This window comes from Balearica regulorum, chromosome Z (genome assembly GCF_011004875.1).
Source record: "Balearica regulorum gibbericeps isolate bBalReg1 chromosome Z, bBalReg1.pri, whole genome shotgun sequence".
In the NCBI taxonomy this organism is placed as follows: Eukaryota; Metazoa; Chordata; class Aves; order Gruiformes; family Gruidae; genus Balearica; species Balearica regulorum.
In genome coordinates, this window is record NC_046220.1 from 83,184,042 (window position 1) to 83,210,129 (window position 26,088).

General features: G+C 41.4%; 1 protein-coding gene across 1 annotated transcript in view; it reads right to left on the reverse strand.

Annotated features, from left to right (window-relative positions):
• Window positions 1-25,242, reverse strand: part of LOXHD1 (lipoxygenase homology PLAT domains 1) — a 77,010-nt gene extending 51,768 nt beyond the window's left edge. Inside the window, 13 exon segments of the mRNA XM_075739711.1 lie at window positions 201-355; window positions 2,926-3,088; window positions 7,252-7,368; window positions 10,190-10,371; window positions 15,319-15,447; window positions 16,170-16,274; window positions 17,555-17,703; window positions 18,610-18,743; window positions 20,028-20,182; window positions 20,708-21,008; window positions 23,747-23,907; window positions 24,725-24,917; window positions 25,228-25,242. Of these exon segments, the coding sequence (XP_075595826.1) occupies window positions 201-355; window positions 2,926-3,088; window positions 7,252-7,368; window positions 10,190-10,371; window positions 15,319-15,447; window positions 16,170-16,274; window positions 17,555-17,703; window positions 18,610-18,743; window positions 20,028-20,182; window positions 20,708-21,008; window positions 23,747-23,907; window positions 24,725-24,917; window positions 25,228-25,242 (1,959 nt within the window).
• Window positions 25,243-26,088: the final 846 nt, after the last annotated feature.

The window sequence follows — 26,088 nt, forward strand, 5'->3', positions numbered from 1 at the left end:
GGATGGGGCTTTGGGCAGCATAGTCTAGTGGATGGTGTCCCTGCCTGTAGCAGGGGGGGTGGAACTAGTTGATCTTTGAGGTCCCTTCCAACCCAAACCATTCTGTGATTCTATGACCCCTCAGAGGAAAACTCAGCCTATGGACTTGTTAGGTTAAAGACTGTGAAATGGAAAGTGTTATTAAGCTGTTGCACGTGTACCTGTCTTCTTTCAAACTTGTTGAAGTTTGTTTCAGATTTGCTGAGTTTCCTCTCTCCTGTGTCCCCCAGATCTCCATAGATATTCAGGAAAACATTAGCATCTGTCCCAGCACCATAGATATCTCCTGTGAACACGCTGATCTTGTATGTGTGAACTGCAGAAAGAAACAGAGATGTGATTTCTGGCCAGGTGAATGATCAAGGCCTATCTTAGATACCAAAATTACCTAGAAAAAATGGTCCCCAAACTTTCTGCCCATCTCTCAGTTCTTGGAGGTTTGAAATCCCATATACTTTATCTTTCCAGGCTTCTGATAATGATGCAAAGGTTGGGGAATCACTGGGCTGAAATTTGATGACTTTCCTTTTTTCCATCTAATCAATTCCTGTGTATAGCTTTGATCACACAGTGTGCAGTTAAAAATGCAAAGAATCATTATGGTTATTATTGGATGCGATGTCGATAGAGGTGAGGGAACTCTGCACCTTTTCGTACTGAGGCTCAAGGGACATACATTTCAAAAGAAGTGGTTCAGTGTTGTGAATTCTTAATACTCCACCTTCCATAAACAAACTCCAGGGATTCAGATGTGCAGTTACAACCAGAGTTAACAGCATGAATCTCTATAAATTCCCCAGACAGACAGGTTTCTGGGTCCTTTTGCTGAGACAGTATTTAATTAAGAAAGTGCTTCAGCTATACTGTTTAAGTACCCTTTCTCTTTAGCTTGCTCAATGATGATCCAATAAAACCTCATCAAATCTTTAGTAATGTGCTTTACTAAACCTGTTAAATACTCTTATTTTTATTTTGCTGCTTCATTCCCAATTACACAGGGAAAACAAAGTTACTGAAAGCATCCTCTCCAGGAAAACAATTAGGAACTGCACAAGTGTCTGATTACCCTGATGGCGTACCAGCCCTAGAGAATGCCTCCTTGCAAATCCTAGGGCAATACAATTGAGGAAGAGGCACAAAGTCTTAGTTAGGATTTTTCTTTGTACGTTAACAGCATCAAAGAAAAGCATCTATATTGTCTTTTTCTTCTGTTCTTTTTTTTCTTTCCCAGTAAAACAGGCCTATTCTGCTTCATAGTCCATGAAAGATTTCCATCGATTTCTCTGAGAAATGAATCGTGACCATTCATCAGGCTAGGTGCAGCACCAGGTTTTCTGGTTTGCCTCTTCACATTATGACCTACAGAGTTACAGCTTTGCATTTGAGAGACAGCTGCTACATTAGTAATGAAGGAAGCAATGCATATAGTTTAATTAGTCATGCATCCCTTTTTGGTTTTTGCTTCCACTTCTAGAGACCTTCAGGACCAAAATGCAGTCTACTGTATAGAAGATGATCTTCAGAATACCACAAACTGATTTTCCATTGCTGTCATTTAAATTGTGTCACCGCCCAAGATGTATGAGGACTCAGAGAGATGCAGAAGATATAATTCCTTTCCCAGATGTTTTATATCTAAAGTAGAAGTTCCCAAACTTAGCCCTAGCTCCACCTAAAAGAAACATACAGTCATCCAAAAATCCTGTTCCATAGACTGTGAAACTTGTTTTAAGGGTTTGCCTTTAGAAGGAAGAAAATAGTCACCCAGGTTAGTTAACACATGGTAACTAGTGCAAGATAAAGCAACAGAAGTTAGTAAGTTAAAGAAAATGTCATGCAGGCACCTAGCAGTCTTGCCACTTACTAATTGATATTAAAACTGTCTTTGCCCCTGCAGGAAAAAAAAAATCTTCCATGAGTTACCACATAGTTCCTAACCAGAGGAACGAGCACATCTCCCTCTTCTAAGGGCACAGTGCAAAGGCTCCAGCCTTCCTTACAGCAAGGCAGCTCTTCCCTTGGCAACGGAAACCACTTACAACCAGTATAAAGTCCACCCTGAGAATGGTGCACTGTAAATGTAAATCAGACTCTGAGAGAAACAAAACAGGGAGAGCAATGATTTTCTCTGTTGAATCATCTTGTTGCCAGATGCAAGAACCAAGAATGAAGATAGCAGCTGAATTCAATTTGCTCTGCTCAGGATGTAGGAATGTTCACAACTTCAATCAAGGGCAGAAGGAGCTCAGGCTGGGAAAAGGAGGTCCTAGAGGAGAAAGAGTTAGGAACAGCTGGGCATACAGAGAAGCGATGAGTTTAGGATGAAACTTCAGCTCTTGTTCAGTTGCTTCAGCTACCAAGAGGACCATGGAATGCGAACACTCTCTAAGATGGGCTCAGAATTGCATAAGAGTGTACTCCCCAGAGGTAATTTAATGAGGTGAGGCTAGCTGCCTAGAGGCACATTTTTAGAGGGTGTCCATACGTACCTGAAGAGCAGCAGGAAAAACAACTTTGGGAGGAAAGAGGAGCATAAATCAGACTTGTAGGGAAGGAAAAGAAGGGGTAGAGTGCATAGGACAGGTGAAGTTGGGCAAAGAAAGATGTTTAGAGACAAGACAAGGACAAGATGGAGGAAATTTGTTAGGCATCAGAGGAGACATGCAAACTATGCCTGTGTGAAAGGGTGTCTGTGACAGGTTTATAAATGCTCCATAGGAAAATAATGGTATCATTGCACAGGAGTGCTTCAGGTGTAAGAGAACAGGAAGGGAAAGAAATGTGAACAGTCATACCAGCATTGCATTTGCTTGAACCACACCCCCATGTGTTTTCTTCTAAAAAATCAGATGAGCAGGTCCCTACCTACACATAGGATTACATTACCTTCTAATGGGTCTTCAACCTCTTCCTCTATCTGCTTGAGTGTCCCATCCTTCATGAGTTTTTCAGTAAAAATATCAGAAGGTACCAGTTCTCTGACAATCTCGCCATCATCTTCAGACTTCGCGAGCCATCTTTCACACGGAAATGTGACAGTTTCTGAGCCCTGAAGTAAACATGACAGAGATAATCTCTTCAAAACAAAGTGAACACATGTTAGCATTTCCCCTTTGAAAATACTATGACATGTAGGCAAGGATTTTCAACTCATGTATGTAAGCATGTGTACGTAGATGCAGACCTGAAATAGTGTATAGAAATATATGTCCTCCAGAAAGAGGACATCTGAGGACCCTGAGAAGAAGCAATGAACATGTAGCAGAGAACAGTATTCCCAATGGGTGCATGAGATGGGCTGTACGATCTAGTAGGTCTCTGCTCTTCCCAGTTTCTGATCTTGCAAATTCCTAGTCAGGACTGCACCCTTACTGCTGAAGTCATGTCTTACTGAGACTGCAATCTCTCTTCAATCCTTATTCAGGCAGCATTCTCTGTGAAGTCAGTAGGGGGTTTTTTTCCTGAGTCGATGCTTCAAGATTTTGCCCTATAATTCTGTTCAAGCTGGTTCCCAGGCAATTCCCATACGTGCATTAAGAGGAGAAAAACAGTGATTTAATTTCTGATCTTTTGTTTTGACTTCACTTTGGTGGAAACAAATATGATTTCTATCATCAAACAAACAAAAACAATAGAACATGTGTTTTCCACTTGGTAAACAAAATCAATCTCAGACTACTCATTAAGAACAGACTCCTGTAAGGCCTCCAAGATGGTTCTGTGTGCTGGGCACCCCAGGCTACGTCTCCATAAAGAAAGGAGCATGAGCCATCATGCAACTGGCAGAGCCCACAAGTCTGAACAGAAAAAAAAGTTAGTTTTCATCTCACAGCAACTAAATAAAGGAAGAAAAAACGTCCCTTTCCTTAATGACAACTTCAGCATTTCTCTCCTAAGTAGCACAGGGGCTTTTTGCTGTTTCCAGTATTCTGTGTCCATTACTTTCATTTATAATATACAAAAGAATACTATCCATCTTAATTAGGTCTATGTAATTATTTATCAAATACCGGTTCCTTTCTTCACTTTTTCTACTATTTAAATACTAAAATTTTAATATATAGTAGAAGAAGGAAGTAGCTCTTACTGTAGCAATACTGAACATTGTATTGCTGTGTACTACTCCACTGTACTTCCTTGAGCTGCCGGATCCTGCCGTCGCTGGCACGGTCACTAGGAATAGGTTGTGCCCCTAAGATCAGAGCTGCACCCCAGTCACTGTTACCCTGGAATAAAAGGTCATTGTACCACCGCGCACAGGTCCCGGACAAGTTGTTCTGCAGGAGCCGAACGCCTCCAAGGGGCTTGTGTGATTGAGTGTCTTGAGTTTGCAGCAGAATCATCCTTTGAACCCACACAGCCTAAACCTTGTGCTCTCAATAAAACACCATTTCTCTTCCCCTCTGCCGCTCCCTGCAGTGCTGCTGTTTAACCCCAGGCTTGCAATTTTTAACTCCATAAGGCAGTTTGGAGCATGACTTGTACAAAATGGTGTCAAACAAAACTGGCAGCACTTTAGACAATTTCAAACAGTTTACTTTCAAGCATTATTTGTGCTATACAAACAAAATACAGCACCTAATGACTGGCCACACCACTACTTCTGCCTCCCCATTATCTGCACTGGCTCTCTGACCTCATAACCTGTATTATCTCACTGCATGCTGAGCAGACGAGCGGTGCTTATCTCCTCACCTACAGTCTGGGAAAAGAGGGCTTTCCAGAACGATGCTTCAGTGTGGGAATTCTTCCCTCGCAGAAGAGATCCCACTTCAGTCACGTCTCTCACTGAAGCTTTTAACTGCTCCTAATCGTTGATAATGTTGGCGGTACATGTCATTGATATGAACACTGTTTATTTGGTAATAGGATATTTGGGGACTTGAGTGCCTGCACAGTGGGACATAATGTGCAGTTACTGCAAGAGTTAATTGTATCGTTATTGTTAATCACCATGTCATTGCCACAGGGTTTATTGGAGTTTCCTTGTTAGTGACTGCATTAATATTTAAGTGACGTAAAGTGCACTGTTCTATGTTACCCACAGTAAAATCCTCTCACAGCTTTGAGCAGAATTTGTTTCATTAGAGTCTGAGCCTGGGCCTAAGCTAGAGGCAGGGTATGATAGTGTGTTAAAAGTCAGTGCTTTGCCCTTCTCCAGGTTGTAACAAATGAAATATAATAATCAGATATAATTGGCATGCCAAGACAGAGATTTATTGGCATGCAACAATCCTAGTTTCCTACCCAAGTGCTTTCAATTTAATCTGAAAAGTTACTGACCTCATTTTTCTTTTGCAGCATTACAGATACATCTAGACACATCTTAGCAGTCTAATCAGGTAGCACAGCTTTTAGAAGCCTTGGCAGCATATTGCTATCCTGTGGCAGGTCATAATATCCTGCGGCTGATCAGCGGCATCATGCAGTGCTCTGCTTTCTTCTTTTTTCACATGCCATAATCAAAAGATCAGCAGAATTTTAAATCTCTCAATTTTTAAGTTGTTCATGGTTTTCCTCCCTTCCTCCATCTTCCAAGGTTTCTCACCATCTGTCCTGCAAAGCTGCTGTAATGACTGCAGAGCCATGCAGCCCTGAGCCCCCTTCTGGGCTAATGGAAGAGCATCCAAAAGGGAACTCCTGGGAGCTTCCCAGAGTGTAGGTGCAGAAAGAGGCAGCCCAGGAATTTTTTTTCCTTTGGTTTCCATACCTTTGCACATTCCCCTCTTCATCTTCCTTAGTCTATGACCAATATCACCAAAAACAGTGTCATCTTGTTCATTAACCTAATGAAGCTATACAAAGCAAGGGTTAGTCAATACACAGAATGTCTGATAATAACGGACTGGCAAAAAGGTGATAAGGAGAAACAATCAAAGGGTATTGACTTGTCAAGAAGCTTGTACAGAAGGATACAGGCTTGAGCATGATGAGGAAGGTTCAAGGCAGACCTTTGAGTTGATTGTAAGGCAAAGAGAGTAAAACATATCCTGGAAATTTTGGAGGAGGAAGAAAGATGAGAAGTAGGTTCACCATGACTGAGCAAGCCATGTTTACACCAACACTTGATATTAGGAGCTTTTTCAGGAGGGGGCAGACTTGAACATTGAGGTGGAGATGAAAGCTGACGTCCCTTCAGAATAAGGGGATAAAGGACAAGACAGAGTAGAGAGCCCAGGTGTTCCCAAACACAGCTACTGCTCCAATTCTGAACTGGTCCTGAAGAGATGATTTTCTTCTGAACTTCCCTGCACCCAGACTCATTCCTGTTCCTGCAGCCAGCATCTGAAAGCAGGGCCAAGGAACAGTTTCTTATGTAGACAAGATCAAGATGACCTGTCTGGCTGCACTGCCTTTATCCTGTTGACATGAGCAACCAAAAGTGCTAGGACTTAACCTCATGGGTTTTATATGAATGATTCAGGAAATTGCACTGACAGGCATTTTGCTTCTCTTAATTGTACTGGCTCCCTGCATTTATTCTTCCAGAATTAAGGGACTGATGAAACTATTTCTTGTCCATGCTTTTTATCTTGTTGATACTTTTTATTTTGAAATGGTACTCCCACTTCCCGCTTCCTTCCCTCTGATTGTTCAAAACAAAACTACACATGAAAATATGAAGCTTTGGTCTCTTGTGTCACTCAAAACCACCATTATCTAAGTTAGCCTTGGGTACTCTGGGTGGTCCAGTGACAGTGGTGCAGCACAGCACAGGGACGTCTGCTCAGCCCTGTAATTCTTTAGCTATATTTGCCCAGCAATGGGTACAAACTCGGGAATTTCCCCTCTTAGTCCAGCAAGCAAGTCATGATAACATTGCCTCCAAACCCAGCAGGCAGATCACTCCTTCACACAAAAGATAGAGAGTAGCGAAGACCTCCAAAAGGTGGAGGAGCAACATCACTGCTTTGGTCTTGTCCACTGCCAGGAGGAAGTAACTGTATTCTAGTCAAAAGGTACAATGGGGACAGCATTTTTTAAAAAGCAATGATTGCAGAGTCTTATAATCAACATTTCAAAAATAAAACATGGTAATACATGTTTGTTGTTCCCAGATCCCCAAGCTCTAGCAAGTTCATTAGTGTACATTGTTCCTGAGGGAGTCATTTTTCATTGTTAATCACACTTTGCATACAGAAGATACGCTTTGGGAAATGGAAGCGGCTGCTAATGGAAATGTATTGCAGAGTGCTGGGATTCACAGCCTACCTTTCCATTTGGCAACAGTCTCCGAATCGCCACACGGTCCAAATGCCATCCAGAGTTCAGTCCTCCACCCTTGTGTCCTATGCGAATCTTTTCAATAACATCACCAACGTCCTCCAGCTATAGAAAAAAAAAAAAAAAAAAAAGAACAAAAGAAAAAGAGAAAGATTACTGCATGAACAACAGGCAACTTTTGAGACACTACATTTTTAGCTTATTTCCTATTTTTCCAGTCTGTATGAAGTCCTAGGGGAGCAAATATTAGTGTTGATGCCAATTACACCCTAACTTGCATTTTAGCTAAAGGGTTTCCCTGAACTTCTCTTCTAAAAATGGAGAGAATCTTGCTTTACGCAAGAGATAGGTATGAGATTGGTTTAGTTGCACAGCAGCAATCCTGCATCTGAGTGGGACTCGAAGGTAATTTTTTCTAAATTGCAATGCTGCTGTGTCTTAAATTGTTCTTTTTTATATCCCTTTCCTTTTTAAACACTTACATGCACTCTTATAACACTGGAAGAATAGCTTTGAGTTGAAAGTACAATATTTATAGCCTGGCATTTTATATTATCTCTCTCCTGTTACACCACAGAATCCCAATGCCATTCTGAGCAGGTCAATGGGATCACTATCTTATGAAGTGGCTACTCTTTTTTTATGCCTCACTTTATTACTTGAGCAATTTGTTACTAGTTTATTACTTTTAAGTCACCTCCCTTCCAAAGGCTTGAACAGGAAAAAGTGATATTTGCTTCTAAGTAATAGCTTTTGTTTATTTCAGTGCAAGCTTTTGTACAGTTGGCCTTTAAAAAAAAGCAAGGCTGGCTGCAAACCTCCTTTGCACATAGGGAAGCACACTGAGCTGTCTTTCTGTCCATAGGGACTTGGAGCCTTTTCTTCTTGGAAACATGAGAAAACTGAACATCTCAATTTGCACTGCTGGAGACTACTCCCTTCTTCTCTCCCCAGCTGACAGCATTGGCCCATACTGAAGGAAAGACATGAGTAATTTTGGGGGACTCCTCGACTCAGTAAGACTGATTGCACTACTCAAGAAGTTCACGCGATTTGACTTCGCCAGCCCTGCCCTGACTTTAGACAGCATGAACATCAATTGCAAAATAATTAAATGATCCAAACTAATTTCTAAAACTTACTCATGCTCACAAGTATACAGTAGGAGAAAAGTATTTTCTTCCTCCTTTGTCCTGTCCAAATACTCAACTTTCAGTGAGGGTTTTAATCAATACATAGCAGTAAAGTGACGCTTGACCCATAAAGAGTCATGTTAAAGAAGTGGTCTTTACTCTGCTGCATGCATCGCGAACAAATCATCACTTGGGAGCACAGCTGAGACCGATCTCTAATCTTTTTTGCCTCTTTTGCAAAATACAAAATGGTAGGAGCAGTTAAAAACACTAAAACAAACAGGCAATTCTGTTTGTGTTTCCTGAGATCCCTAAACTGTTTTTAAGGTCTGTTGAACTCCAAATTATGGAGCTACACAAGTAGGTAAAAGAAGAATATATTTTGCTTCATCCCCATCTCCTGCAGCAAGACGAACCGGTGAAGAGAGAATGGAGTTTGGGGACAGGTTAATATGATGTTATAAATCTGGAGAACAAACTGCATTTTCACTCACTTCATCTAAGAAAAGTACTGATGTTTCAGATTCTAGCAAACCTAAAATAAATCATATGGAATAAAGAAATAACAATAACACTCTGTTTAAAATTTATACCTATGGATTAATGCAACCTCTATTATGAAAAACTACGTGGAAACTCCACAGGGATAAGTCTTATTCTTTGTTTTTAAGGATTCACATTGGGGATTTATTTTATGATTCATGCCATATAACAACAATGTGGGCTGGAAATATTTTAACTTGTTAAAAAATTTAGTTTAAGATTTACCTTCAATTATTTTACAAAACCAAACCAAACTGAAAACACAGAGAGGTTGTGCGGGCCTCTACAAAGTCAGTGTTGATGTTTCATCCAGGGAGGGAAAGTGAGGACATGAAGCAGTACCAAAAGGATAGGCCAGAGCAGGACTGCCTATATTTTTGCCTCTCACAAATTCTCAGGAATAACGATGTAAATGAGCTGCATTTACGTGCACTGGTTTAGTATATGCATACAGTTGTGCAAACACTTCTGGAGATATTTGATAAGATCTTTCAAGAAGTTAGCCTCAGGTATTCAAAAATCAGGGTGTCCTCAGCAAAGTAAAAATCTCTCTGTCCAAGGATACATAGAAACAGACCATGATGCTCAGGTTGCCATAGAGTTAGAAAAAATGAACAGACCATGCACCCCAAATGAAGTGCTACGTAATTAATGAGCACCATAGACGAGATCCTTCAACATAATCTGCTGAAACAGGAACATGAAAGGATGCATAGGGACCTTAAACACAAGGCAGCTAGTTTCAGCAATACTGCAAGCGTTTGTTCAAAGTATTGCAAACTGCAAGAGAAAGCAAATATGCAAGCAAGTAAGAGTGATAAAGAGAGATTCACATATTAGACCTGGTATGGAGGGAGATTGATACCCTCTCTTTACCAAGTATAGGCTAGGAAGTGGAAGATGTAAAGACCTTCCAGAGTGCCTCTCAACTCTACGGGGCAGGGCAAGGCTCCATCTCCATGTATTGGTACATCTCAGCTCCATAGTAAATTTGCACCAGTCCTTACAAGGCTTACGGTGGCATTAGGCCCCAGGGACACAGCATGTTGATTACTTTAAGTTGCTACTAGTGGGAGGTCAGTGAGAAAAGATCTGCTCCAGTACACAGTAAGTCTGTTACAGACTTTATTCTCCAAATACAAGAGCTGAATAGCTTTCCTTGAAAGAGCAAAAAATCCCACTTCGCTCCATTTTCTCTTCTTAATCTCCTTAGGACAACCTAATGACAGCGAGCATCTTTTTGATCTTACCTCCACGATGAACTGATTCACCGAATTCCTTTCAAAATACATCCTTTGCTCTCTCTTGTTGAGGCACAGGGATTTCTGCTGAGTGCAGATCCCATCGCTTCCATAGAGAACAATGAAGACGTCTGCATCCGTGCCAGCTCCAAAGATATCACTGGTGTAGACAGTGATCTCGTAAGGAACAACTAAATTAGGAAATGGTAGAAAATTAAAACAAACAAATGAAAGTTAGTAAGCAGTGTACCAATGCTCCTAAGGACTAAATCAGGAAATGGCAGAAAATTGAACAATTGAAAGCTAGTAAGCAGTGTAGCAATGCTCCTAAGAACATTTTAATAAAACAAAATCTGTATTAGAAAACTTAACAGTTAAAGAGGACAGGGTAGGAATCGCACACTTGTGGTCATTTAATTATCAAGGTGGTCAGTTCTATGAGAATCCAGAGGAATTTCCTTTAACCTTATAAGGCCAGTCTACCTTGATGCATGTTCATTTACTGAGATTTTGGTATTAATCACATGATCAGAAAACACTCAGTATATTTATACCTGCCATCTAAAGTTATTGAAACAGGATTTACTTCAACAGCTCAAGTCTTAAAGCAAAACATGAATTCACAAATTTTTTAGCAACTAGGCAGATGGATGAAGTTAAGCCAACTGGAGGCAGTATATAAATATTCAAGATAGCCTTGTCAGTAAAAAACTTTCATTACTAAACAAGTGACAAAAATCAATCATAAGGAAAAGAAGTAAAACCCTCTGCTGTCCACTCTGATCTAGTTTTCTCTTAGTACCTCTTTCTTCTTAACACCAAGGCAAACAGGGTAAATTACTAGCAGATCAATGGTGAATGCAGGACACTAAGGATCAAGCCTCTAAATGCTCACTTATTTTGTTCCCTTGTTTTCTCCAGAATATCCCATGACCCCAAAATCTGATGCTGCCTTTTGTCCTTTTCCATCTTCACAGCTTCTCATTGCTGAGCCCTGCTGGAGCATGACTCAGACTTGCTCAGGAGTAAGTCTGACCCAGGAATAAGACCGGGGCTCTGTTCCTGGTTCTCCTACAGATTTGTAGAATATCCTTAGCTATGCCACTTTCCACCTCAGTTTCCAAGTTGAGATGGTGTTTAGCTCACAGAGTGAGGCTTATGTTCAGATGTCTGCACATCAAATAGGTGTGTACATCTCCAGATGTAACCACTAAAGTCAATGCAGCTTGAAGAAAGAGTCAGACAAACCAATGCAGGCATCTTCCTTGAGGTTAGCTGAATCATTCTCCAAATCCACCATCTGTGAATGACCAAACATTTATTGATGATAATGAGAATTCAGACACTTCACTGCCATGAGGACATGTAAATTCAGGTGTGCCATTTGGCAAACTGAACCCCATCCCCATCTCTTGTAAATCCTGTCTGAAATCTATAGATGAAAAATGCCAGGAAAGCCTTGGGCACCACTGGTGAGCTACAGGGACTTCTCCTGCCACAAGCAGACACAATCCCTGTAGTCCACATCGCTACACATAAGCACAGCCTTCGACACCAGCACTGTCACCAAGATCCTCTCCCTGCCGTCCCTTTCCCATACACCGCCCACCCAGCTTCCACCATTTCCTATCCCTCACTACAATCTTCTCAGCTGCTTGTCATCTGCATCCTCCTATGCTGCAGTGACTTCAGTCATCTTTGCTATTTACACTACAGCACTTTGTGCTATATTTCAGATTCAGCATCCTTGTTAGGGTAGAGAGAAGGTTTCTGGCACCACGTCTGTTACTGCCGGAGTAACTCTGATTATGCATATCAGAGACTAATCATTCATTGAAAATCCCAGGCTCTCTAAATATGGCTCTCAGGAGAACAGAGATGAAGAAGTTTTCTTCTACAGAGAGTCAGCCTGGAGGTACTTAATATTCTTTCTGCCCAACTCAATGAAATCTGCTCTGCTGTGCTGCAGGTAAACTGGAATAGTTTCTCCAGTATGTAAGAGGAGGGAAAAAAAAATCCTGGAGACCAAAAATCACATGCTACGCATTATGAATTAAAAATTATCTTCTCTGCTGAAGTCCGTGGCGCTTGATCTTGTTGCTTGAATATTAACATCAGCTTAGAACTGAATCAGCAAAGCAGCACTGTAACAAGGTCACTAGCAGCACAACTTTCAGCTGTCAGACTCCTATTTCATTTACATGGCAGTTTTAAAGTTGTATCCCCACAGGCATGATTTTAATTGGACTGCCAATGACATGTTTTCATCGTTTGTTCAATGTGAAACAACTCTGGCACGAGTCATCACAAAGCAAATCAAACCATTTTAGCTACCTCTGGCAAACTGAAGCCCCCAGGTTAATAGTTAGGAAACCAGAATGCAGTAAATAATAGCACAGTGGGAATGGTTTAAATAGTGAAACAGCCTAAGCTGGAACCAGGTTTGGTGTAATCTTTTTGCCAGAGAGGCCTGACTGTTTTCGAAGGCTGGATGTGGACAGCTGACAAAAATCAGGTTTACAGGAACTATGTACTGAAAGGCATGGTATGCCAGAAACTCTTACATCATTGCAGTATACTGGGACATTAATAAATTATATAGTCAACATCTGCATCAATATATATATCAACTGGGATAACATGGAAAAACCTGATGAGAAGCACGTACAAGGTCTTTGGGTTATAGTCACTTCTACAAACATATTCACTACACCTATCTACAAATTTATTTTTTCAAACATAAAGACTGTTACATCTTCCAGTTGACTGACAAAAGTGACAAAGGGAGCAAAGAGTATCCATGTCTCTGCTCCAGACAGTTTTGGTAAAGAAAGCAAGACCCAAGCGAAAAAAAAATAAAAAAAAATAGCTTGGTCAAAGCATGAGGGAGGCACAAAGAGATGAAATTGGTAGATCCTCAGAGAAGAAACATGAATTTAGCTTACAGACTGTGGGATAGGAGGATCTGGACATTGGAGGGTTGGCCAGCCAGCGTGAAGGAGACCTTCAACATGAACCACAGTGCTGACAGTAAAAAAGAAGGAGCCAAAGCAGCTGGTAGTCTTCCATATGGTTATTTTCACAACTACTTATGAAGAAGGAAACTGAGGCAGAAAAAGGGAGATTAAGCAGCTCTAACTTTTGATGTTTAAATAAGGAACTGCAAGAGGTAAGATTTTGATGCCATCAATGCATACAATGAGGGATGCAATGAGATCGGCGATTTCTTTGGTGTGAACAACTTATCATTTGTGCAGAGTGACCTAGGAAGCATCTGGCAGCACATGCGGTGGAAATCATTTCTCGGGTTCCAGACATCATCCCTCATCTTTGTGGCATCCAACCTAATGAAGTGAAAAGACAATTTTGACAGTCCCCTGAAAGTGGGCCAGCAAATATTTGTCGACAACTTGAAATGAGTCAGATCAGGGAGGGACAAGTCAAATACAGTCCCAGGGCTGTGAGTTCCCTGCACACAGTCAAGGATGAACATGTGAAAGAGAGGGCAACAGAATAAGAAAAATAATGTTTCCAGTCACTTATTTCAAGAAAGCCACGTTATCTGATTCTTGATGTTCTGGAGGTAGGAACATAAGCTGCCTGAACAGAAGACTTTGAGGTGCCATAGCAGACTTGAAAATTATCAGCTTAGCACTCAGAAGGAGCTCCCAAAAGACATTGGATTTACACCAAACATTAGTTTAGAGGGGAGTGAAGTGAAAAATAAAGGAAAATTGGAGAATACTAAAAGAGGCAGACTGGTGCACCACACTGAAGATACGCTGGAAGAGGGTCTTTCAGCAAGAGAGGTGTGCAATGCCAAAGACACTGGGAGAACCGAGGCTTGGAAGCAAGACCAAAGTGTCTGCTTTGCAATAGAAACAGTAATATTAGAACGGCACAAGATCAAAGGGAAACTGGAGACAAGGAAGACGGCTTAGAATGGGCTGAGGACTTGGAGATGAAAGCGCAAGAGGGAGCGAAAAGGCAGTCATACACAACCACATGGCTTCTGATGTCTCTCTGATTTGGGAAATACAGAAAATGTTAGTCTAGAGCACCCAGAGGAATTTTCTTGTGGTAATTGGAATAGTTGGCATGTGATGTATTTATAATTTTTTCAAAGCCAGTTCAAGGGAGAGGCCAAGCCTATAAAACTGCATGAGCTAGTGAGATTTTATCTTCTGTAATAATGGGTGTGTCCTGGGGAAATGGCATTGTGCTCACATGGGATATATTCTGTTGTCTGCAGTTCTGCAGGGAAGATAACTCTCTCAATGGCTCCATCATCCTCCGATTTATCCAGCCAACGGCCACAGGGGAACTTGAGGCACTGTCCCAGTGATGGGGCATCAATCTCCACCCATTCCAGAAACCAACCAGTTGAATTACCTGTGGATGGAAAGATAACAGTGAATAACCCACAAAGCCTTTATAGACAACAGCAAATGAATCATTGCATTCCAGACCTCTGAGAAATAAATCTTCCTCTCTTTTGCCAATGGAATAATAGAATAGATACCATAACGATCATTGCAAGCATTAGATTGTGCAGGTTTGAGCTAAGGTGCTTTACGTTTCTATATGTGTCAGGTTAAAGATGTGCTCATGGAAGTGCTAAATACACCATTGCTTAGATTAATTTGCCTTTTTAATAAGACAGAGTAGTTATCAACAAACATGTCACTTGCTGCCCCATAGGGAAGGAGTTCCACTGCTTCCCTGGTTTTAAGTAGAGACACATCTATGTCTAAGAAGCAGCTAGGACGTGATGATGAAAACAACAAAAATATTGATAAAAGAAATGAGACAAGTCTACAGGTCCCATGTGGAACAAGAAAAACTGACAGGTTTTGTGATACGTGAGAAATCTCTCTGAAGATGTGGCTGAAAAACTAAAGAGCCTCTTACAGAGAGAGAGGTTGCAAAGGTACCTGCAAGTTGCCGCCACCATGCTGTTATCGCCACAGCTATGGGAATGGCATTAGCAGCTAATATAGTAGCAATAACAGCCGAAGTGACAGCAAGGATCTGTCACTAAAAGGTAAATAATGTTTAGGGTCTTTGAGGCAGGTTATTTTATATGGCAATGTGCCTAATGCACTAGAAATACTACATTACAAAGCAGATTATCTTACCTTTATTGTCATGGCCTATCTTGATTTTTTTCAGGTCTCCAATGTCCACAGACTCCACTGTAAACTCATCTACCTTCCCACGCTCAAATTTGTTCTTGTTAATCTTTGAGGCCTTTAGACTGACTATGCCTGTTGTGGTGATGCAAAAGGACATTGTTCAGCATGTGAAACAAATCCTCTGGGCATGTCAACAGTGGAACAGGGGAAGTGGCTAAAAAGTAAAAAATGTCTTTTCATCTCAAGATAGAGTAGATCTGAGCTTTGTCCCTCCATCCCTCTGAACCCAAATCAACGCCCAAAATATACATAATTCCTTTCTTGAGTGATCCTCTGGCAGTGCCACAGGAACGGTGCTGTTGTGCTGCGTTCACAGCTCAGGAAATTGGTCCTACCCACCAGTTCCCTGTCACTCTCATAGGCATCCGAGTCACTGCACACACAGCTCGGCTGCTTCCAAGAGTATTTGCTGATTAAATACTTCTGGGCCGCTCAAAGAGGCAGAGGAGAGCTGGGTTTCAGGAGCATGCTGATTCATTGCTGAGGAAAGCAAATCATTCACCGCATTCACTACGCAGTAATGTAGTCCCAGTCAACTGTGCTGTTTCTATAATTGAAATTAAAGCCTTTAGATCGGCAGCTGGTGCAAATCAGCATCGCAAACTTTGACAGTGATTTGCAGCAGCTGGTTGTATGCTCCCAGCTATCACGATGCATGCGGAGACAGCGAGAACATGAAGTTGTGTTAAAAAGGAGTGAGGAATGGGTATTGAGGAAGCAAAAGGAAACCATGACCTCTCTTTTCAGGTATCCAGGAGAGAGGAGCTATCCTTTTCCATCACGTGAAGCCATACCTGTATCATCTTTACTTCCATAGAGAGTGATGAAGACGTTCGCATCTGTCCCAGCATTCTTCTTGTCACCGGTTTTCACTTTCACAGTGTATGTTGTTGATTTAGCTGTCAGATAAAATATCTCTATTTAAGAGTGTGAAGTCTGAGCAGGAATTAACTCTACTTTTCATTGCATAAGTCTGTTTGGTTTGGGTTTTATTTTGACTGATCACAGTCATGTTGTAAGCTCTAATTCCTGTCATATGCTGTGGTAGCTCCTGGGGTAAGCAGAGTCTTCTACTGCTCCAGTCATTCAGTACATTGTCTGCGTATCTACAGATAAGTAATGTGCTCAAGCATTCCCATTTGCTTCCTGGGAATCTCTAAGACTCCACAAAGCTGCCTCTGCCTATACTATTTCATAAAAAACCCAACATCCCCTCCTTAGCACCAAATAATATATGTGCATATAACACATACCAGAAGGTATGTGCACTTTGACATATTCAGTTCATATTCACGAACACATCCTTCACAATAGCATGATTGGGGATGTTTTTATCGCATCATCATTAGCAAGTGCAGTAAAGTCATAAAAAATGTGGAAAAGCCTAATACAGTCTCCACTGTGTTACAAAAATGTACTCAAGATTTCCAAAACAGCACCTTTCTTCCATAGTTAGACACATGTTTCCAAGATGCTGCTCAGCCAGCAGGTCCTCCCGAACCAAAAGGCTAAACAATTTGTGGAAATTTGTTGGCTATACAATTTGTGGAAATTATTAATGTATTCAAAAGCATCTGAAGGGGGAATTAGGGGAGAGTTTAAGACCTTTCACCGACAGTGAAGCCAGCAGAAGTGCTGGGCATTCAGCACCTTTCAGCATCAGAGCCAGGAGTGTGTCATTGCTTTGTGGTTACCATGCAAAATTATGTACAAAAGAGACAAAGTTATTTCAGAGGACAACGGACACAAGCAGCAAGATGGAAAGTGAGACAAATTTAGGTCCCTTCCCTTTCTCTGGTCATGTTTGCTCTCTGCTCGGCTTTATATTGAAACATTTAATCATTCCATTCCATGATGTGAAATGGCTGCAATTTATGCCTTAGATATTAGCAACTAACATGCATTTCAGTTGAGAGATGATGACTGAACATGTTATCCATCTTCCTAGCTTTCTCACTTTGGGTCCAATCTTGCAAGATGATTAAATCCCCTAGAAATTAGGAGCGTCCACTCCTCACCGGCTGGCATGCGCTTGCCACCTCATTCACACCTGAAAATTTCATGGCTGGGGCAGAATTACTCACATCCCAGTGAACACTAACCACTAATGCCCTTAGCGTTGCTAATAACTTGGTTCCTTTTCAACCCCAACTGGAAAAAATACAAGGCTAACATAAACCTTTCTGTTCCAGGCCCAGCGTTGCAAGAGACTGGCCATCATTTTCCGAATCTTTCTTTACAAATGCTTCATCCACTGGGACCAGCTCCCTGACAATCTGACCGTCATCTTCCTCAACTGCTAACCATCGCTGGCATGGAAAATAATACCTACAAGAATGACAGCAGCACCCAGTACTTACACAGGACTTCACAGGCTTTAAAAACATAAATAAGCACAGATCAGAGGCTACTTAAAGAAAACAAGATTACTCAAAGCTGAACAATACATGTTTTCATCTTTGAGCTTTGGTATTGTTTGTGGGAGCTAAATCCATAAATAGGTTAGTGAGCACTTACTGAAAAGTGCTGTTTCTGAGCCATCAGCCCCATATGATTGATTCCTTTTAGTTTTCACTCCCAGAAGAAGTTAAATAACTTGAGGGAACCTCTGGTCTCCCAGGCATTTTAAGTTTCTGAAGAGTGGACCCATCTTGAGGTCCTTATGAGCAGTCCCACCCACCAGAGCATTGTGCAACTTTTAAGCATGTGACTTCAGACATGTTCCATCTCAAAGACAAGCCTGTATTTCAGGTTGCCAACAACTTGGGCTTTGCTCACCCAGCTGTCTGTGAAAATCATGGGAGCTTGCTTAGATCAGGACCGGCTTTTGGCCCAGATCTTTGCATTAGGTACAAAAGACAAACTCTCTTCCAGGATGAAGCCTTGCAAGGAAATATATGAGTGCAGGTTCTGCAAGGGGACATCTTCGCCTGGGAGGAACTCTCCCTCCTGAAACAAAGAAAAGCTGAGGTTTCCTTCCAAACACCACCAGTTTCCTAACTGCAGAGATGCTGGGGCAGCAAAACCCCACACAGAGGTACCCCAGAATGGCCACACGTTCAGTATAACAGCACAACCATCACAAGGCTCCCAAAGGATGCCTGCTCCCTGTGAGTTGGTGAGGAGCTACGACGATGCCCTTCTGCATGTCCTCTGCCTTCCCATGGTTCTGCAGGCTCCTGAGAATGTGCCCCCTTTTCTGACCATATGAAAAGGGTGCGACAGGCTGCTCACGTGGTGCTCTCCTTGAGGTCAACAATTTCTACCCTCTCCAGGAACCAGCTTGGGCTAGCACCAGAGTTATCATGGCGAATCCGCAGCTTCTTCAGCTCACCCAGGTCAATAGCTTTGATGGTGAACACATCCACCTGTACAGGAGGCAAGAGGCAAATAACTGTGCTTCCCAGAAAAGGGGAAAGAAAGGCAGTAAATGGCCATAGGGAATCTTTTTTTCCCCATTAAAACAAAAGGTGTTTGTAAGCCCCCCTTGTATTCCTTGGGTGGATGTACTAAAATAACTACAGAGCTGTGAGGTCTCCCGTTAACACTCATGCTTGGCTCCTAAAAGGCAGTAATAGCCATGGAGCTACACAACCCTTCACTGCTGTTTTTACCTCATCACCATTTCAGCTTCCTCTAGGTTTAACCCATCTCTCCTAAATCTCATTCCTTTCAGGCTTAGTATTTTCCCCCGGACTGAATCTGGAACTGGACACAAACATATTGACTCCATGGAAACTCTCCTGTGCACCTCTATGTGCTTTATTTCAAACCACAGAATTTCTTCCTTTTGTCATTTACTACAACAAAGAGGTTCAATTATTAGCTATATTAGTGTGACAGGATGGTCCTTGTTATCATAATACTTTAAAAATCTTAATGTGATTAACTTGTTGGTAGACTTTGGGTTTGTACTCCCAAGAGCAGAGCATGTTACATTTGCAGCTTGGAGTTGTTCCCATGGAATGAAGAACCATGTGCAGGTTGCAGCTTCACCGGTGCCAAGCTCATAAATCACAGCTAACAGCTTATTTAACAACCTTAGGCTCCTTTTTGTGATTGCGAGTTTTACACAGCTGCTTACTGTTTCCATAATTTTTGTTATTCAGAATTATTCCTTGAACAATTCCTGGCTATAATAGTAACTTGTTAATTGTTCATAAACATTTTTATGGCAAATATTCAATCTACAAGAGATGTTGTTTAATTGGATTGGATTATAATGTAATTATAGCACTCTGTGTAATATTGCTTTTATTCCCTGACTGGTTGAGTAGAACATTTAGAATCATATTTGCAATCTAAATACTGACATACTTGAGCTGCCTCACAAATACTCTCCCATATTAATTTAAAGTTTGTTGTTTTCAAGTATTCCTGGCAGGAAACATCATTACCAGAATGCTTACAGGAAGCAGATGCAAAAGGTGGCTCCAATGTAGAATTGGTGTTCAGCTTATTATTCAAATGAATTTCCCCTGGAAAATGTTTTCAGACATTTTGCTTTAAATAATATATTTAAGAAATGAAACACATATGACCTTTAAGCTGAAAGAAGCAGCCAAGCCTTGCAGAGAAGAGACTGTAATGAATGGTCAGCGTGATAACTGAGAGCCTTCTGCTCTCTTGAGTGGGTTGAGTTCATGCATTACCTGGCCCTTTTCAAACTTGTTGAGGTTATTCGACCTTTTCAGCTGGCGCTCACCCGTGTCTCCTCTTCCTATGCCATAGATGCTCAGGAAGACATTAGCATCTGTCCCAGCCCCCCACACATTCCCAGTGAGAACATGGACTTCATATGTATTCTCTGCAAGTAAAATTGCAAAGGCAGATCAGGAGTCCAGAAATAGCAGTATTTCATCAAATCCGTGGCTCACCATGAAAGCACGTAGCCCAAAAATGCTGGCACAGTCAGCTTTAAGAAAGATTTTGTCAGGAGTTTGTTTGTATCTATCTTAAAACATGAGCAGCTCCATCTTTCTCCAGCCCTTGTCATTAACCATATAGTTACAGCTTGCTAAACTCCCAGCCACAGTGGTAACTTGTGGGACTCGCAACCTAAGTGTCCCAGACAAGTCTTGGAGAATCCTACAGAAGTCCTTTAGGATACTCCCGTTTCAGGCTGTCTCCTCAATCCTCTGCCTTAGTTTAACTGTCCTCTTCCTCCCCGAAGCTGATCAACAAGCCTCAAAGCTATACTGTGGGCCTGGGGCAATGGGATGACAGGGGGGCATAAACGGTCCTGTGAAGCACCACAGTGTCATTACCGTACTTCATCCAACTGCTGTATCAACACACATACACACACACACACATTGCCTCTGATATTTACCCTCCAGGGCAGATTCTCCATCAGGCACCAGCTCCACCACAAGCTCCTTATCTCCTTCGTCTTTAGCCAACCAGCGGTGTGCCACAAATGTATAGATATCCATTGCTTCTTCCACCTTGGTCTCCTCTTCTTCCTCCTCATCAGACTTCTTCTTTTTCTTCTTCTTCTTTTTATCAGACTCTTTCATCTTTGTGGCAAGCCGCTTCAGTGTAACACTTTCCAGGAACCAGCCATCCCCAATGCCTTTCCCATCATGGCCTATCCGAATCTTATAAATCTTGCCAACATCTGCAGCCTCTCTCTGCCACCAAGGGAAAGTCAGCACCCAGGAGGACATAAGACATCTTAACTTCACAAAGTGCATTCTTAAAAATGAGGAGCATCACCTCTATCACCCAAAACATCTAAGCAAGGATAAGATCTTTTTTTAATGCAAGTTTACTTTTTTCCTTCCTGTTTCATTCCTTCGTACTTCCCATCACCAAATCTCATCTGAAGAGACTGAGATGAAGACATTCAGAACAACCAGGGGAGGGACGGAAGCTGAATTCATATTTAATGGACTACTCCCTACTTCTCCATTGCTCTCCTCACTAGTATTATCTCTATGTTGGCATTAAAGATGAGTATGCCAAAATATACTAGTTTATCAGATTCTCAGCGCCTGAGTTCTTTTTAAAGGAAAAGTAAGATACACTTAGCACAAGACACGAACCAAGCAGGAAGCAATGATGGTATAATGAAAAGGCAGTAAATTTGGATTCAGATAACCTGATCTCTGGTGTGGACCATCGGGCTTGGACTGCCCTTCTCCTTATTTCTTATCTGGAAAATTAGAAGAGTATCTTCTCACTTCACTAGTGTGCAGAGAAGATGATACAATCATTAATGACTACAATGCATCAGTGGCAGAAGGCTGTATCAGTAAGATTTCCACCTCTAGTCAATACAGCAGATACAAAACCTTGTTGGTTTAGATTATTTGTCTGGATTACTGTCTAATGAAGTTGGATAGAAGGTTTTACTCCAGGCAATCTTTCAATAACCAATGACTTGTTTCTGATGACTGTTTATGCTGTTAGGCACTGTTTACATTATAAAACTTGCAAACACTTGCCTCACACTGATATCAGGCAACTTGGCATATAAGATTTCAGTTTAGAAGCATTTTTTTCTATAGTAGATTAAAACAAAATCAATTCCACACAAGATTCTTATCAGAAAACTAAAACTGATCCAGCTGTCCTGGCATAAAGAATGTGTCTTTCCTTACACTGCTTTACCCTTAGATTTGCTATAATCATCCTGCATGCCCTATCTGTAACTGGTGGCACTTTCTATTAGCATGTAGCTCACAGAATCTTATTCTTGCCCATATCTTTCTGAACATATTCATATCATGAAAGACTTAGAGGATCTGTGTATTAATGCTTCAGAGATTCTGCCTTGTGTGCTTATAAAAAAAAAATCACAGAAAACAGGTAGAACTTTAAAGTCCAGCAATAAACATCTGAGAAAGGATATAAGCATGGCTATGTAGACAGAACACTGTACATATGGCTTTATTATAAACCTAATTTTGGCTAATAGCTTTTACCCATAAATTTCAGAAAGCTTATTTGCTTTAAAATCAGAGAAACCTAATCTTAAAATTATAGAGAGTCTTAGAAAAGCAAGAATTTATAAGGTGCTAGTCATCTTAAATCCCAAAGAACTCATTAGAAAAAAAATAAACATCACTAACTTTGTTCTAGCAAGCAAGCGAGAAACTGAGGCAGGAGGAGGTGAACTGATCTCAGAAACACATAGTACAAAACTGTGGTAAAGCTCTGGATAAAGGCACCTCCATTTGTCCAGCGGGAAGACAATGGGAAGGATACCCCAGTCTTGATGATTCAGGGGAGCTTCCACAACTACCTCCAAGTAGGCGCTTAACTGTGTAATGAGACGGATATCATCTCTGTGGGACTGGAAATGCACAGAGAGACCTAGGCACCACAGTTATATTGTGAGCACGTACAACAGATGTGTCTTAAATCCTTCTTCCATCTGGACTCTGTGCTTTACTGCCCAGATGTTGGTGACTCCTGAGGTTACTTCAATACAGAAGGATGTGGCTCTGACATGCCCTGACAGCACATCCTGTCCCCAGTCTCACCCCACATCAGGGCAAGAACTAAGACCATTCCTCTCTCCCAGACCCTGATTTCTCTGGACAGAGAACCCAAGCAAGCAAGCCAGAAGAGGACAGTGGTCCAACATAGTCAGGCCCTGCTCAGGAGAGGATGCCCAACCACACTACGGTGCACACCTGCTGCTCAGCCTTGTCTACCCAGCACCTCTTGCTGGTCCTGGCTCACACACTTGAGTTATGCCTGAGGCTTTTCACCCCTGCAAATACTCCGCTTACTGTTGCGTTGCTCAGAAAGAGGTGTGGACTCTGCAAGATCAACCTATATGCTGCCAGACCCATAGCTGGAGGAGTGTGCTGTGCACTTCAAGTGCTGTGTCTGTGCAGTGCTCGCTGGACTGGTGCTACAGGCAGTAAAATCCATGGAGCACTCACACGCTCACAGAAATTACAGCAGCAAACCTCTGCACGGTTGGGCTGACAATGTGTACCGGTGGCAAAAGGTGTGCGTGACTACAGGCAAAGCCTGGATTCCTTATATTCTGTATGGGGTTTCTTTCTCCCCAACTAGATGAAGAAAAGGGACGATAACATGTGGTCAGGTCTTTTGAGGTCTAACGTGTGTACCTCCTTTTGAAAGTGAAGGTAAACAGAAGCTGTTATTAGACCATATTCTTCCATCACACCATTGTTACCAGTCCCTCAGAAGGTGAAAGTCATTCCATGAAACACAAAACTTCCCTAAAAAAATACAAAACCTCGCAAAAATATAGATAGGGGACAGCAGATACCAACAGACCTGGCAATTTTGTTTTTGTATGATTGGGCCAATTATTCTGTTGATGTCTCAATTTTGGCTGGTCATTTCTTTACCCTCGTAGAATTGGCCGCAACTGCCTTCATCATACCTTGAAGATATCTGTGGCTCCCCGTTCAAAGTTGTTTGATCTGTTCTCTAAGATGATCAATTCAGTTTTGCCAGTCTCACCATAAATTTGCATGAAGACTTTGGCATTGGTGCCTGCGGCCCGCATGTCTCCGGTAACTACAGACACCTCGTAGTTTATCACTAGTCCAAAAATAAAGCAGTTAAATCAGCAGAGAAACTCAGATAACAACATTCCTGAGGGCTCAGGTTCAAAATTAAATTACCTTGTCTTAACAAATGACCACGTAGCTGACCATTTGCTCTTATCCAAACCAAATGCAAGATAACACAATTCTTCACTGAAGACTAACCTGATAGTTTTCCCTTTTGCAAGTATTAAATCAGTGTGAGAGGGGTGCAAAATAGAGCCTTAAAAGGGAATTTCATTTCAGTATTAACTACAGAGTGGTTAAATGATCTCCTTAACACAATACAAGGGAGAGAGTTACACAGAGCAAAATCTTTTCTCAGGATCCCAAGGCAAATTTTAACCATAGCTTTAAAAGAAAACAAATCTACTGATAAAACTCAAATAGACAGTAGGAATCTGGTCCTTAATGATCAAATAGCCTCGCTCTTTGCCACAATGGGGTAATGCAGGAAGGACGGGACATGGGCTTGTGCAGGACTGAGGCAGTGGGGCAGGTAAATGTGAAAAAAGCAGAACCCACTGATATTGTAATAAGGAAGCACAGCACCTTGTGCTGTGTTACACTACCCAGGACATAAATTTTTTATACGATGTCAGGAAATGTAGATGGAAAACTCTTTTAACATTTTTTCAACTGTTTTAGAAAACAAAACAAGAGCAGAATAATTTACTTTCCTCACCAACATGTGGTCTTTGGGACAGGAATTTTTGGTTTTCATATCTAATCTGGTCATTAAAAATGTTAGTAATACAAATTTAGTCCTAGATATAAAAAAAGCACACATTTCTTGGTGTGTTTTATCTCACATTTCTCAATGGGCACAATCTCACTTGGGTAGACCTCCACCTCCACCCTGCCATCAGCCTCATCTTTGTCGAGCCATCGGTTGCAGGGGAACATGTACTGCCTTCCCTGGACTGGAACCGTGATCTGGACACTGGCCAGGAACCAGCCAGACCGGAGACCCACGTTATCGTGTCCGATCAGTATTCGGTTGATCTTTAAAAAAGCACACAAAAAGCAAGAGGGCAGAAAAAAACCCAAGACGACAGTATTTACTTAATATGCAAAAATCTCCTTCCCCTGGCACCCTGTTCTTCCACCATGTTCATGTAAATAATTTATATATGTATTTAACTATAAACTTAAAACACACTTCACATGACTGCCAATGTACATACAAAATTTATTTCTTAATATCCAGTGTAAAGGTCAGAGATGCTTACCTCACATTGAATCATGAGTGTTATGTTGATTCTGAATTCAGACACTTGCATGAAGTAAAGATCCACCTGCAAGTTGTTCTTACCTTCCCGATATCCATCGTATCCAGAGTAAACTCATCCACTCGACCACGTTCAAAATAATTGCCTAGATCGTTATCAGAGACTAAGAGAGCCTCTTTGCTGGAGTCTGCTTTTTCACCGTAGAGTTTGATGAAAACTTTGGAGTCTGAGCTGGCACCGGGGATATCTCCCGTCTTCACACTGATGTGATAACTGACATCTAAAGGGAGATCAATGTACAGAACAAAGACCCATGAGTGGCATTTCCAGTGCTCAGCCAGGCAATTGGCTTCAAACAGATATAGGGGAGAGGGGTCCAGCTACAGACACAGAAAGGACTTTGCTCCTCCATTCCTGCAACCAGCATCTTAGGACCACACTGGATAAGCTGTCACACCTTGGAGTTACTCACCAAAACATAAACGATGCAACAGTTACAATAATAAGCAGAAAATATTCTGTACTCCTCCCTCTCACTGTTAGATGACTACCAAGCCATAAAAGTGAGCTTAGGCAAGGGAGGTGATTTCATTTTTTTTATACTTACAATTTAATTCAATAGCTTTGACTTTTCTTTTGAAAACAAAACAACAAACATCTCAACCTGAGCTCTGTAAGTGCTGTTTTCTAAAGAAAATTATATTGCAGCCCTAGTTCTCCAGAAAAGGACAGTGTAATCTTTTTGGTGATTTTCTTCTGGGAACAACACAGTGTTATTTGACAGAATTTACTCTACTAAAGCAGCGGCAATTCAAGATCCTTCAGAGAAAGCTATACAAGAAAGCAATTCTTAAACAAATCACGACATTGAAAATCAAAGTTTCTTTCCATGTATATAATGTTGCAATTATTCTCTTTCATACAAACTAATCTCCATCAGAAAC